Source organism: Gambusia affinis, linkage group LG14, assembly GCF_019740435.1.
Source record: "Gambusia affinis linkage group LG14, SWU_Gaff_1.0, whole genome shotgun sequence".
NCBI lineage: Eukaryota > Metazoa > Chordata > Actinopteri > Cyprinodontiformes > Poeciliidae > Gambusia > Gambusia affinis.
The window spans coordinates 1,962,686-1,977,165 of record NC_057881.1 but is presented as its reverse complement, the minus strand read 5'-3'; the positions used below and the strand labels follow the sequence as shown (position 1 = coordinate 1,977,165).

The following is a 14,480-nucleotide window of genomic DNA, read 5'->3' as shown; positions in this document are numbered from 1 at the left end:
GTCCCGGGTTGCAGACGGCACCGTGAACTGTTACTCACCCGCAGTCGGGCGCAGGGCACCATCTGCAGTCCGGGTCGGAGGCGAGGCAGCGCCGCAGCAGGAACTCCTCGTACTTCTCCAGCAGGGCGGCGTCGTCCAGGATGTCGGCCACCTGCCGTGGGGCCAGCCTCTCGGCGCACTCGGGGCAGCTGAGCTGCACCCGGCTCTCCGTGATCTCGATGCGCAGGTACTGGCGCAGGCAGCAGAGGCAGGAGCGGTGGCTGCAGCCCAGCAGCTCGGGCAGCTGCTCGGCGGGCTGACGCACCAGGCACAGCGGGCACTCCAGGAGGTTGGGTTCTCCGGCGCCGGCGAGCGACGGCTGGCTGGAGGAGAGTGGCTTCAAGGGGCTGCTGCAGGCGGCGTCCTTGCTGTTTGCGGCGGCTGCAGTAGCGGAGGCTGCGATGGGCGTTGAACTCAAGGCGGCAGGCAGCTGCTGCTGTGTGTGGTGATGATGAGCTAACGGACCGGCTGCCCCTCCTTTGGGGGCCCGTCCGCTCCGGGAGCCCCGCTTGCTGTGGAAGAGGCTGTGGAAGGAGATACGGCCCTGGCGTTTCCCAGCTGCTTGGCACTTAGGGTTGGGAACGCCGCTGACTGATGAGTGAGGCGACTCGGAGCCCTTTTCTGAGCCCATTTTCCTTTTTATCCCTCCTTCAAATTCCAACGAGGGGACACGAGCTGCGGTCCGTTTCCTTGTAAAACCAAACAAGCAGTTTTTCAAGGTCTGGGCTCAGACTCTTCAGAAACCTCCTCCCCTCGCTTTCATGAAAAAACAAACATTAGCAGGAAAGGGCAGAGGGAGATGACAAACAAAAATCGAAAGGAGTGACGCAAGTTAGCAGGAAAAAGAAAAAAATCCCCCTGAGGTCCCAGTTTGTCTCAGGTTTGTCCAGATGAAGTTTCACAAAGAAAAAAGGAGAGAAGAAAGGAGTTTTCTTCTCTGAGGCAGAAGACGGAGTAAAACTGTTTCACTGGTCACTCTCCTACAAAAACACAGAAAAGAATAAAACCTAAAAATCCACAGCTTGGTTGTTGTAGCTCCTCTGGTTCGGACCTCCTGGTTCTACTCGGCCGAATCCGGAGCGACTGATCCTCTTCTGCTCCTGTTGCTGAATGCCGGCGTCTCTGAACGCTCCTCTCTGTTGGGCAGAAAGAAGGCAGGAAGTTAGCACAAAGAGCATGCTCAGTATGACACACACCTCTCCTCCCTCCCTGCCTCTCCGCTCGGCTCCTCCTCGCTCACTTCAGGGGTTTTTCCTCTCCTGTGCATCTGAACCGACGATCTGTCTGCTCTGGTCGCGTTCGAACACACGATGGTCAAATGGAAGAAATTCTGTTAAAACCTCGGATTCAACGCATTACATCATCCGTGACTCCACCCAGTCACGTCTTTGTGTTAAAACCAGTCTCCAGCTCTACAGCATGCTGAGCGCCACAAGCTCCTCTCCCACTTCACACTGCGCTGACACTGCCGTCACCATGGCAACGCTCACTACAAGCAATGAAAACAGCAACTTGAATCTGTCTACAAACAAGAAGAGACACAACCTGGAGTAAACAGGTTAATGGAGTCAAATATACAAACAAGAAAACATGTTTTAGATGTATGGGGGCCTGGGATTGCCAAAAATCAAATATGAATTTGATTTTAGAGATAAATGAATAACCCCAAAAACATTAAGACAATATTGACTTTCACTCTTAAATATCCCATACATGTTGGAAAAAAACATTAACATTTAGACGTATGAGGGACTTAGACTGACAGAAATATGATACGTTTCATTGAAATATAAATTGGAGTGTGGAAATAATTCAAAACCAGTAATAAAAATGCAGAAAAAATATTATCACTCTTAGAAAAGCATGTACATATAAAAATAAACTTGTAAAAGACATATACACTTGAGATAAAAAATATATGGAAGACTAAAAGTGACATCAATCAATATTTTTCTACAGAAATATACATTGACTTCAGAAACATTAAAGCAACCAACAAAGCCTAATAAAACTTAATACTCACTCCTAAATGAACACAGTTTAATTCTGAAATATGGAGCACTGACAATGCCAACAACCTAGCACTTTGGCTAACATATCAATAAGGCTCAGAATTACATTGTCACACAGGGAGTGCATGTTTAATAAGTAAAATCTAGTTTTACAAGTGTATTTATTTATGTTCTTATTGAGATAATTCTAATCTAAACTACATGGTAGTTTAGAGTGAAATTGTCAGAGGACTCTTAGCTACACAACAGGAAATAAGCCATTTTGTGGTTTATTCTGATAAAACTTTATTAGACCAGTTAAAGGTATGTTACTAGTATTGCAAAATCATGAGTCAATCTAACTATGACTAGCTTATCTTGAAGTCAGAATAATGGCCAGATATCAGTGAGTGATGTAATGTAGCTGACTTTCAGTTCATTGAATAAACATATTATGTACATCATATATATATTTCTTGGCACCATTTTACTTTGACCTTTGAACCCTAATTAACTGACAAGTGAGATTATTCTAGTAATGTTGTATCAATAAACATTACATTTTGATATTTCTTGTATTTTGGCAGTGTCAGTCCTCCATAGTGAAACACCTAATTACTATCTAACATATGGAAATACCAAGTCTCACTTCTAAAAATGCACAAACCAAATTAAAACAAAAATAAAATTTACAGCCCTACACATAAAACACATATTTCCAAGAACACGCCCTCCCTATATATTCATATACCAAACATACATAGACTCATAAAGTTTCACAAAAACTCCCCAAAACGAACACAATGCACTAAAAAAGCTCCAAATACAGAAAAATTCAACTGAGCATAAATAACACGTTACACACCATTACAGACACACAGAACCCCAACACACACACACACACGCCCTCCCCCCCGACACACACACACACACACACACACACACACAGTTGTAAAAGAAGACTCACAAGTGAAAAGTAATAATTACTTTAACACAAAACACACATGCTAATTATGTTCTCACTGCAATTACAGACTGTGTAAGGGCTTCTATTCTGGAACGCAGGCCTGCTGCAGCAGCTCTGGTCAAACGTGTCTTTCTTTGGATCTCCAAATTTAAAGTTAAAAAGAAACTCACTTTGCTGCTGGAAATATCTCTGCTAAATTAGTTTTGACAGGGCCCTGTAGCCTGTTTTTGACATCTGTGTAACATCTAATCTAGATTAAAAGGAAATACTGAAATTAAGATGTCAGATCCAGTCAAAGAGGAAATAGAGCAGATGCAGAAGAGGAAGCACAGAGGAGTTTAAAGATATTTTCCCAATGACTACATGTAATAATTCAAATATGATAAGGTAGGACCATGTGACTAAAGCCTTGTACAAACATTGTCATGTCTTTATAAAAATAAATATTTCTGCCACATCATTTAAAAAAATATTTGAAGACATGGGATCAGATTCAGAAACGTTTTCATCCACATAAACCCACCGAACGTTGTTTTAAACATGCCAAACCCATAGGGGGCAGTGCAGCATCCAGCTAAAACCTATCAGCCAATCAGATTGCTTCAAAACAACCGCAAATTAAACCGAACAGATATACAAGTTGAACTGCTTTTAAATAAAGTATTAGAATATAAATGGAAATAAAACCCAACACAACGTAGATCAGGTGTCGTGTCAAAGCCAGTGGGATGTACTGCCACAGTTTTAACTCACGGGAACCGAAATCTCCATTTTCCATGTGCACACGCAAACACAACACAGGAGTTTTCACAAGTAATTGCTTTCAGTGATATTTCAGTTTTTATGTGGACAAAAGGCAAAAACACACACAAATATATTAATTTTCCCAGATATCCGGAAACGTTTAGACTAAATCAATGATGTGGGTGAAAAAAACCAACAACAAAACCCTGAATAACTCCAAATAAAGCGCAAGAGTAAAGAAGGGATGTGAGGAACTTCTTCTTTATTTACGCTGACTGCAGGGAACACGCTCACTGCTTGAAACTACTCTGCACAAGCATCAATACTGATCATACAAAATCCAGTTTTACACTATTATTACTTTTCAAATAATATCCACCTTAAATGAACTGTTTTAACTGATTAAAATGAGTTTTAGTTGTTATCGGAACCCTACAATTGGTGTGCACGTTTTGTTGCTACAGAAAATAAAATCCAGACACAAATGATTAAAAAAGACAAACACACTCACTCAGTAGTACAGATGTTTTCTGCTTTTCCCTCTGCAAACCAAAAACGAACCAAGCCTCTGTGATTGACTTAACGTCCACAAATCTGCTTACAGCCGCTCGTCTGAAGGCCCCTCTCTCCAAATCTCTGTCTCTCTCACACAAACGCAGGCAGAGTAATGCTGACCCAGTAAACGTCAGACCATTCATGTGATTACGGTGTCTGCGTCCAAGTGGAGAGCGTGAGGAGGGGGATTCATGGCCGTGACGCACAGAAAACACAGATAAGCCGAAGCGACCTGGAGCAGCTGACGGGCTGAGCTGAGTGTCTGATCCCGTTTTCAGGTCGGGAAGAAGAAATATCCCAAAAGAACCGAAAATATTCCAAACATCTGCTGTCAAAGTTAATCAGAATCCGACTTTTTTCAATCTTCATTTCATATTTCTATTAAGTTTTAGAGCAAATTGATGTAAGATTTTAGTCTGCGCCCTCTAGTGGCCACATTATGAACTTCAACAACATTAAACAGGAACGCATGAAACAGATTTGCATCATATGAAGTGTTATTGATCAATAATTCATTGTGTAACCAACTTTCCAGATCTATGAAAATGCACCAGAATAACTAAGTGGGTTAATCAACACGCATTTCCAGAGAAAGAATCTTTTCCTAGAAAAATGTATCTAAACTACAAGACCAGGATAATTTTAGACCAAAAAATAAATAAATAAAAAATAGCTGTAATGTTTTGGCATCCCAAAATATTTTCTTGTAGAAATCCTAGAATTCCTAAAAAGTTCTAAATTCTCAATCGCTTTAACTAATATTAAATAATTAATACAAAACCTAAGATGGATGGATGAACAGATGGATAAATGGATGAATGGATGAAGAGATGGATAAATGGATGAACAGATGGATGGATGAAGAGATGGATGGACGAACAGATAAATGGATGGATAAACAGATGGATGGATGAGCGGATGGATGGATGAACAGATGGATGGATGAACAGATGGATACATAATGTCCTTTATGCTGACTGCAATGATGAAGTTTCACTCACCTCAGGATGCCAGATCCTTAAAAATAAAAGTGACCCTGAGGGCTTGCCGTACTTTCTTTTTAAATCTAAAAACTTCATTAAGCAAGCCTCTGATGTCGCACCATAACAAACTCCATCCCAGATGCAGAGGAAAAGTAATTTCCACACTATTGATCCCAATAGACGCACTATTCACAACGCAAATCCTTCAAAACCAAAACATGGCGGTGCCTTTCAGAAAATTGTTTGTTTCTTGGGCCTTTTTGCTCTTATCTTCACTTGTTAGAGTTTTGCATGGCCATCTGTTACTAAACATTAACTTGGAGCTCATTTGGTGAGTAAGATGTGTGATTCATAGTGCTGGCAGACTTTGATTCCAGCTGACTCATCAACATCGTTCAAATCTTGATTTTTTTAATGATGCCCAATGAAATAACATCATAAAAGTAGAAAAGAATTAGATATGAGTTACTGAACAACACAGTTTTATACAGACTGAGACAAAATAAGCACATCAAACTGCTGAGATTACACCATTTTCCAATAAACATGTCAGATCTCATCCGTTCAGTCCAAATTCTCTTTGCAGTCAGAATCAATATCAGCCAGAACTAAAGTGACTTTAACACCTGCAGCTGATTTTATAGCGAGCAATAAAAGAACAAGGAAGTAAAATAGCTAAACTCTGTCATTCAGCGGCATCGAGAGGAGCATCGGAGAATTCAAACACGCTGCAGGATAGAAGGAAGGAAGGAAGGAAGGATGCTGAGTGAAAACATTCGTTATTGGCTTCAGGGTCGAAGGTCAAACTGACCAGAGGTTTTTTAATGCAGCCTTTGGTGAGCAGCTGACAGAATCTACTGGCTAAAACACAGAGGTTGCCATGTTTGGTCCAGTTTTAAGGATAAACCAAAGCTGTCTCTGCCAGAGTTTATGAATAATTCTGATTATTTTTGCACTAAAATTCCTGATAAATGTAAAATTTCACTGGATTATGCCAGCAGTGCAGCAAAGTACCAAAACTTTGTCATTGTACTCAAGAAAATTTTTTATGTACTTTACTTAAAGGTGACCAATCATCCCTCTTTGGAGAGGTTAGGATGAGCTTCACAAAACTAAATCATTCTTAGATAATAAAACTTTAGTCTGCCGATTTAGAGCTGTTTTAGGGCGTCCTGTCACTTTGAATCCAAACTCAACAATCACCCCCAACCCAACATTTACACTCGCTGCAACAGATGTGCAATTATACAACTGCATGCCTTTGAGAAGCATTAGTAGAACTTCCTGCGCAACAAGAATACAGCAAGTGGTTTCTGGATGGTAAGTCAACAATAGCAGCCGGTGTACAGCGGTAAATCCAGCTGACCAAATGTGCTGGAGCTCAGCTTGGGTTGCTAGGTAACAGGACAATACCTGCCGATTTGGGATGTTATTGAAGTTACTCGCAGTGGGTAGAGTACACAGAAAATTTACTCAAGTAAAAGTAACAATACGTCATAACAAAGTTACTCACGTAAATGTAAAAAGTACAGAGTAGTAAAAATACAATTTTTATCAAAGGTTACGGCGACAGATTGGCGACCTGTCCAGGTGACGCCGCCTCTCGCCCGAAATGTTCGCTGGAGAGGCAGCAGAACCTCCGGACCCGACCGGGACAAGGGTGGAGAACGGATGGATGGATCAAAAAGTTACTCAAGTAAATGTAACTATTTACTCCCCAACTCTGACATACAGTAGACACTTAATGGTGCTATAGACCTTTACATTAGGGAATACTTTCAACAATTACTTTTATTTTTAATACTTTATCATTTATGAAAGCAAGTTTTTTTCTTTTAATCAAGAGAAAACGTTAATGTGGTACTAAAGTAGATTTTTGTCTGTTTCTTTGTATTTTTACTAAAGTAGATTTAAAGTAGTAGATACGCGGTTTACATCTGAACATGTTTATATATATTTGTTTATTCTTTAGGATTCCCATTAGTTTTCTCCAAAGTGTTTAATAAACTTCCTGAAGTCCAACTGATAAAACAGATAAATATTCAAACAACATATGAGACCATTCTGACAATAACATAAATACACAAATTATGCACACAAACCTCTATTTATAAAAAGATTTAATAACAATAAGATTTCTTTTAAAAGAAACTGTGCTTTTTAAGTCTTTGCAGATAAAAGATTTCTTTAACAAGTTTGTTTTAGCAGAATATACTGAACTTGAATTTTTACAGACTACATTTTCCAATTTAAAGTTAAAAATGTTTTCTTTTTTGTTCTTTTTTAGATAATCAAAAACGTCTGAATATCAGAGAACCTGACAGCAGCAGTTTTCACGAGGAGAAGAAACCCGGCCTGGCTCCTGTTTAAGTATTAAATCATGTAATTAATCAATCTTTGTGTTTCTGGACCTGCTGGCCTCTCCAATCAACCGTCTGATCCTGATTCTTATTCTTCTGCTGCCGTGTTAGTCAGCAGAGATGGAAAAAGGTCAAATGTTTTGCGAACCTCAGCATCTCATCCACAGTATGAGAAACTGCAGACGGCCCACGTCTGATTCTCAGCAGGCCTTCAAAGCTAATTCAAACTAAATCAAACGCAAACATGATTTTGGCTCCGGGCCGGATTCCTCCGCTTCACTGATGAATAATACTTTAAAAAATGAAGCAGGTGAATTCATTCAAATATTCTGATATCTATTTGCTGAAATGTTACGTTTAAGTTAGGTTTTTCTTCCTCAAAGTGTTATAAGATATCTGCACTTCACCAAAATACGTGGCAGGATTTTGTGTTTTTGCAGTGTAAACAATAAATCAGCATTAAAAATTGAAATTCAGTACATCATTGGGTTACGATATTTACCAGAAACAGTCATTTTTGACATGAATTTTGCACACACTGATGTTGCAGTGATGGTCTGTTTGCGGTACGTTGTGAGTTCGGCGTCAGAATAAACCAGAGGAGACGATGATCATGGTGCGTTCATCATTTGCCAGATGGAGCTGAACAGCCTCAGAGAACATGATTTGTTATCTCACACTTATCCTCCTACTCCACTGCTGCTCCCAAACACACACACACACACACGCACACGCGTACACACACACACACTGCAGACTTCATGTCCTGCAAAGCTGCTAAAGTCTCTTCCTCTGCACACAATCTCCCACATTAAATTTACTCCAAAGTAAATCAGCTTGTTTTTCTCTTTTTTTGCTTTGTGAAAAACATGAACACTGAAAAAACAAAATCTTACAAAGTATTTTGTTCTAGTTTCTAGTGAAAATATCTTAATACACTTAAAAAACTTTTAAGAAAGATATAGATGCTTGTTTTAAGTCAATAATTCTTTTATATTTATGAGAAAAATCTAGTTCCACTGGCAGATTGTTTCTCCTACAAGGTGAAAATATCTTATTATAAGTAAAATAATTTCTGAATTTCTTTTCTGAATCAACATTAAGGAATTATTTAGAAAATACAAGCTCCTCTATTTTGCTGAAAAGTTAGATGTAGTGTTTTTGCAGTGCAGGGTCAACACACAGGTCAAAATCAGAACTCAGGAAGAGTTGCTTTAATCAGACGACATAAACTCTGAGTTTACTTTAAAGGCTGGAATAGATGAAGATCTTCCTGTTCTGACGGTTCAGTGAAAAACAAACTGGATGTTTCAACAAAACCTTTTGGTTTGTGTTTCTGCCACTCATCCAACCGCGACGCGTCTCGTCCATAATCTGATCCACAAGTTCAGAAAGGAAGAGACTGTCGTTGTGTTGAAGTTGTGCTAAAAGGAGTTAGCCTATTAGCAAAGCTATGCTAGCCATTAGGGAGGGTGGCTCAACTTTAAACAGTGACACCAGTGTGTGATCTTCATCATGACATCATGACCCACATCATGACATCATGACCCACATCATGACATCATGACCCACATCATGACATCATGACCCACATCATGACATCATGACCCACATCCAGGTTCATGTTGGGTTTTCTGACTCAGAGACAAACAGGAAACACAGAAAGGAAATCTGAACTCAGATTCTCTGACAAACCTTCTGGTTTCACACTTTGACTCAAAACATCAGGATCCTTACCCTGACCCCTAACCCCCACACCCACACACACACACACACACACACACACACACACACACACACACACACACACACACACACACACACACACACACACACACACACACACACACAGGTCTGCTTCCAGTGAAAGTTTACCCCAGAATCAAAAGGAGGAAACACGGCTTCCATTTAATAAAAATATCTGTTATCCTTCTGAACATCAAACCATTTCAAAACGAAATGAAGAAAACAACTCAGTTAATTGGTAAAAGGCCGTGAAGCTGAGAGCTACAGGTGTGCTGCTGACTGGGAGCTGATTGGTCATCCAGCCGCGACGCGTCTCGTCCATAAAACACCAAAACAGCCACCAGCAGGACGCCGACACCCACTGCCACTCAAAACCAGCAGCTGCAAGGATCCCAGGTGGAAACAGCAGCTTCAAGCAGCAGGACTGCATTCAGAAAAAAGAAACTCAAACTAAAGTCAAAGATTGGTTGTTAGATGAAGCTTTGGTTAGATGTTACAAAATGTCATTTTAGGGTTAGGGTTAACAACATTAACATTAACAACAAAGAAATGGAAAGAAGGAAATGGCTTAAATTTAGGCCTGAGTTGATTGCCAAGTGTTTTTACATTCAGTTTTATAGCTGTTAAAAGTTACTTTTGTTTTCTGTCACTTTCTGGAAAACAGAAAAGGTTAAAACATAAACAACAGATTGAGTCTAAACTGCAAGACGATCTACGTGGATTTAAGGTAACGATTAATTTTAATTTCACTAAGGAATACAAAACTGGGGCAAAGTTCAAAGATAAATTTGTTATTTTTAATTTGCTCACCCATGAGTAGGAGAACAAGTCAGATGAGTGTAATTAAAGTTGGAGGACAGCCAAAGAAATCTTTAATATTCTGTGTTTCATGAGAACCGGTAATAAACGGTAATAAACGGTAATAATTTCTCTGAATCCCGTGAAAAACATAAACCCTGGAAGTGCAGAACCGTGTCGACCAGCAGAAAAAAAGGAACAAACTGCAAAAACTGGAAAACTCACCAAGTAATTTTCTACTGTAAATATCTTAGTACACTTGAAATAAAAAAACACCAACTTACAACTAAATTTCCAGAAAGATATCAGAGATTATCATATGTAAATAATTCCTTAATATTGATAAAAATACTAGCTCCATTAGCAATACACTTTACTAACTTAAACAAAGCAACTATATATAATATATTTATATATATAATCTTATTTCAAGTATTTTAAAGTATATGCTGTAGAATTGAGACAAACATATTTGGTAGGATTTTGTGTTTTTGCAGTGTAACCAGTTTAATTTCCCTCTAACTGCATAAATATTTTCCTCTTGCTCTTTATTATTATTATTATTCATTCCCGTCATTAATCCGCCTTTCCTCAGAACTTCAGTGACGTTTGCTCTGATTCCCGCTGAAGCTGCCAGCTTTCAGTTTTGCTTCCTGCTACTCTCTGGCTCCAAACATTGATTTTTGTTTTACTTGGGTAGTAAAAACCAACCGTTTCTGCTCAGGAGGCGAACAGATGGCTGAAGGGTTGAAACTGCAGGAACTCTTCTTCAAGTCATTTATCTGTCAGCTTTTCATCTCTGATGCTACAAAATAAAAAAGACCTGGAACAGAATCAGGAATCTTTTGTATGAATTTACAGGAAACACAAGCAAATGTTGCTTTGCATTCCCTTTTTGTTCTTTCACTAAACAAGTCCGGATTAGATCTGATGAGCTCTTCCAGGACATCTTATCGCCTGGGATAAGAGCGTGAGCCAACAGCCTGCCGCCCAAACCCACTGATGACATCGTTCTGGTTCTGCTCCAGTAGATCTGCAGCAGGCTGGACTCCAGCCGGCAGCTCGGCTCAGACTTTCATCCTGTTTGCAGGAATACCGACTAAAACCCGGCTAATCCGAGAGCCGGGGGCCGGGGGCCGGCTGCAGGGGCCGGCTGCAGGGGCCGGCCGGCTCTGGACCGAACAGGTGGTCCTCCACTCAACAAACAGCTAATAATGTATTATGTCTGTGTTTTGGGGGGGAGCTAATTAGAGTCAATTAGCTAAAAGGCTGCTGTAAACAAACCTCTCTGTTTCCATGGAGCAACACTGGCCTGAAAAATGGGTTCAACATCCGACTGAATATAAACCAAGAGTTATTTCAGTAAATTCTCTGGTTATCATGCACTTTACCAGCAGCTTTACAGCTTTACAGCTTTAAAACATAAAGAAATACTAGAACGTGAGAAATCCTGGATTGTAGCTGATCCAAACGTTTATGCATGAATATTTACAAAGAAACTGGAAATCTTAACAAAGATAATGGATTATTTCTCTTTCAGCTCTGCCTCAATCGAGCAGAAAGAGAAATAAAAACTTCAGCTGGTTGTTTCCTCAGACTGGGTGGATTATTGTAAACAATTATTGTTTCAATAAGACTTTACATGAAAACTGATTTCAGATAAAATTACTTTAAAAAACATGATTTATAGTCATCTTAGAACCTGTTACATACACTGAAACAAGGATTTCTGTCTCGTTCCTACAATAAATATGATAGTACACTTTAAATAAGACAAAACTGACTTACAAATAACTTTTCTGCAAAAATTAGGAGCTTGTTTTAGTTAAATTATTCCTTAATATGGATGAAAACATGATAGTTACACTGGCAGATTATTTCATTTTTAACCAGGAATTTCTCCCATTTAATAAGAGAAATAAAAACTGAAACTACAACTAGTTAATAAGTTAAATAAAAACTGAAACTGAAACTAGTTAATAAGTTAAATAAAAACTAGAACTAGTTAATAAGTGAAATAATTTGCCAGTGGAACTAGAACTAAGGAATCATTAACTACATCTTGATAAAAAGTTACTTTTAAGTTACTTTTGTCTTATTTCCAGTGTGTTCATCAGACTGTAATAAACTTGACGTTACACCTGACATTAACATGAAAGAGTCTTTATGAATGTTTCAGACTGTTGTCGTGAAGTGTCCTTTGGTAAATAATGAAACTTTAAATGCAAAGATGCATTAAAACTTGTGTTAAAAGTCCATTAAAAGTGCCAACTTTGCATTAAAAGTGTCATTATTAACCAACAGTCTGAAACATTCATGAAGACTCTTCATGTTAATGACAAAGGTTACGACCTGTTTATGACGATCTTATGGACACTCCTAAAATCAAATATTTGCACCATAAATTACACAAAACTTCTTGGTAACATTTTGATTTTTGCAGTGTTTTAGGACTTTCAGTTTGAGATGCAATATAATTTCAAATGTTTCTGCTAGAAGTGAAAACAGTGATTTATTTTGCCATAACTGGAGTCGCCAGACGTCCTTCCTCTGAATCAGAGCATCTCAGCCGAGTCAGACGTCACAGCTGGAGGTTTTCAGATGATTTTAACCCAATATTTCCTCCTAACCGTCGGCTCTGCCAGCCTGGTGACGGTTTATTGGAACCGTTTGGGTCACGGCGCCAGCAGCAGTTTGCAGAGATGAAGCAAACTCTGTAGAAACTTGCAAAATTGCTTTGGCAGTGAAACGTGAACTAAAGCTGCTGCCAGCTTCACATAAATATGTCTGAACATGCTGGTTCTTCAGAAAACACACTCAGAACCAGCACATTCATCAGATCCAGGTTTGTTGTGCCAAGAGGAATCGGACCGGATTCTGAGACCTCCAGCCTGTTATTACCAGACTTTATAGTTCCAGATGTGCTTCTTACAGGCCAGTGAAGCAGCCATTACTGCGTTGTCAGGAACCGGCCCGCGCAGACGGGACTTCTGGTTTAATGAACGACAGATTAAAGACAAAAATGCTCCTCAGCCTTCGAAGAAATGAGGAAGATGTGATTAGCCTCAACGGTTCTGGACAAACAGAACAAGTTCCAGGTAGATTCCAGACGCGTCCCAGAAGGAGCTTTTAGTTCATGATAATAATGACTTAGTTAATATTAATAATGCTGTTCTTGAGCCTTTCCTGAAGATGAATCTTACAGGAAGTCCAATGTGTTCAACCCAAAACTCCTCTAGTGGGAATTTTATCTTCAGCTGGTTCAAAATCTGTAAAATAAAATCTATTAATCAGTAAATCAAACTCAGATAAACCGAACACAGCTCTGATTTTAAGTCCAGCAGAGAAAACTCTTCATGTTGATGTTAGAAGGATTTTTTAGCTGCAGATGCATCAAGATGATTTCACTAAAGGAATGCTGTCACTGCATTTCAGGCAACAAAATGATTATTTTCCTATTCAAAAGGAATTTAATCATTTGGTTAGTTGCATCTTTCAATATATTTCTTAAATTTTATGAAAACGTTTAAGTGGTTGAATAAAAAGTTTTTATTTTTTTACCTGATTAATCGTCAGAAAATACTAAAATGTAATCTATGGAGGAGTCTCCAGATGTTCTCCCATCGGGTCAAGGAAGAAAAATGTTGCCACAAATCAACAACCAGAAATCTGAAAAGTGTGGTGTGCATTTGAGTCGCCACTTTGTGACACTGAAGTTCCAGCTGCAGGTCTCCTGGGTTTTAACCCGTTTTAAACATCCAGAAACTAAAATATTCACCTGTTGCTCCTGCCAAACGTCTGCAGACTGGATGGAGAACATCTGTGAACTTAAATAGTTTGTTCTTGTTTTAAAGAAACTTTAAAACTCCCAACCAACCAATCAGAGAGCGAGGGAGAACCCAGAGGAATCAGAACTCTGAATCATTTCTTGTTTTCTTTTTAAAAGTCGTGTGGTTGATTTTTATCTCCCAACAACAAAACAATGAAACTCTTTTGTTTGTGGAAAAAAAGCAAAAAGTGGAACAGATTTGTAAATGTGAACAAATAAGTTACGGTAAACAGAGTAAAAGAAGAAGCACGCCGTGTCCTCCGTTACATCACTGGTTACAGCTCAGCATAAACTGGAAGAGAAATATCAGAGCTAATGGAAGGAAAATTCAGTGGAAACGTCCGCCCCCACATCCAGCACTCAAACACAACCTTTCACTGGAAGCAGCACCATCTGCATGGAGTGTGTGTGTGTGTGTGTGCGTGTGTGTGCGTGTGTGTGCGTGTGTGTGTGTGTGTGTGTGTGTGT

At 39.3% G+C, this 14,480-nt stretch overlaps 1 protein-coding gene across 3 annotated transcripts in view; it reads right to left on the bottom strand.

Moving 5' to 3' along the window:
* rnf19b (ring finger protein 19B) overlaps nt 1-14,480 on the bottom strand; it is a 36,444-nt gene that overhangs the window by 18,242 nt on the left and 3,722 nt on the right. Inside the window, exons 1-2 of one of the 3 annotated variants that reach the window (XM_044138205.1) lie at nt 4,253-4,379; nt 39-1,175 (exon numbers count right to left, since the gene is read on the bottom strand). In XM_044138205.1, the coding sequence (XP_043994140.1) occupies nt 39-670 (632 nt within the window). In that variant the 5' untranslated portion in view covers nt 671-1,175; nt 4,253-4,379. Of the gene's footprint in view, nt 1-38; nt 1,176-1,279; nt 1,608-4,252; nt 4,380-14,480 lie in introns of those variants that run through there. The other 2 variants (XM_044138204.1, XM_044138203.1) reach the window with 2 other exon arrangements.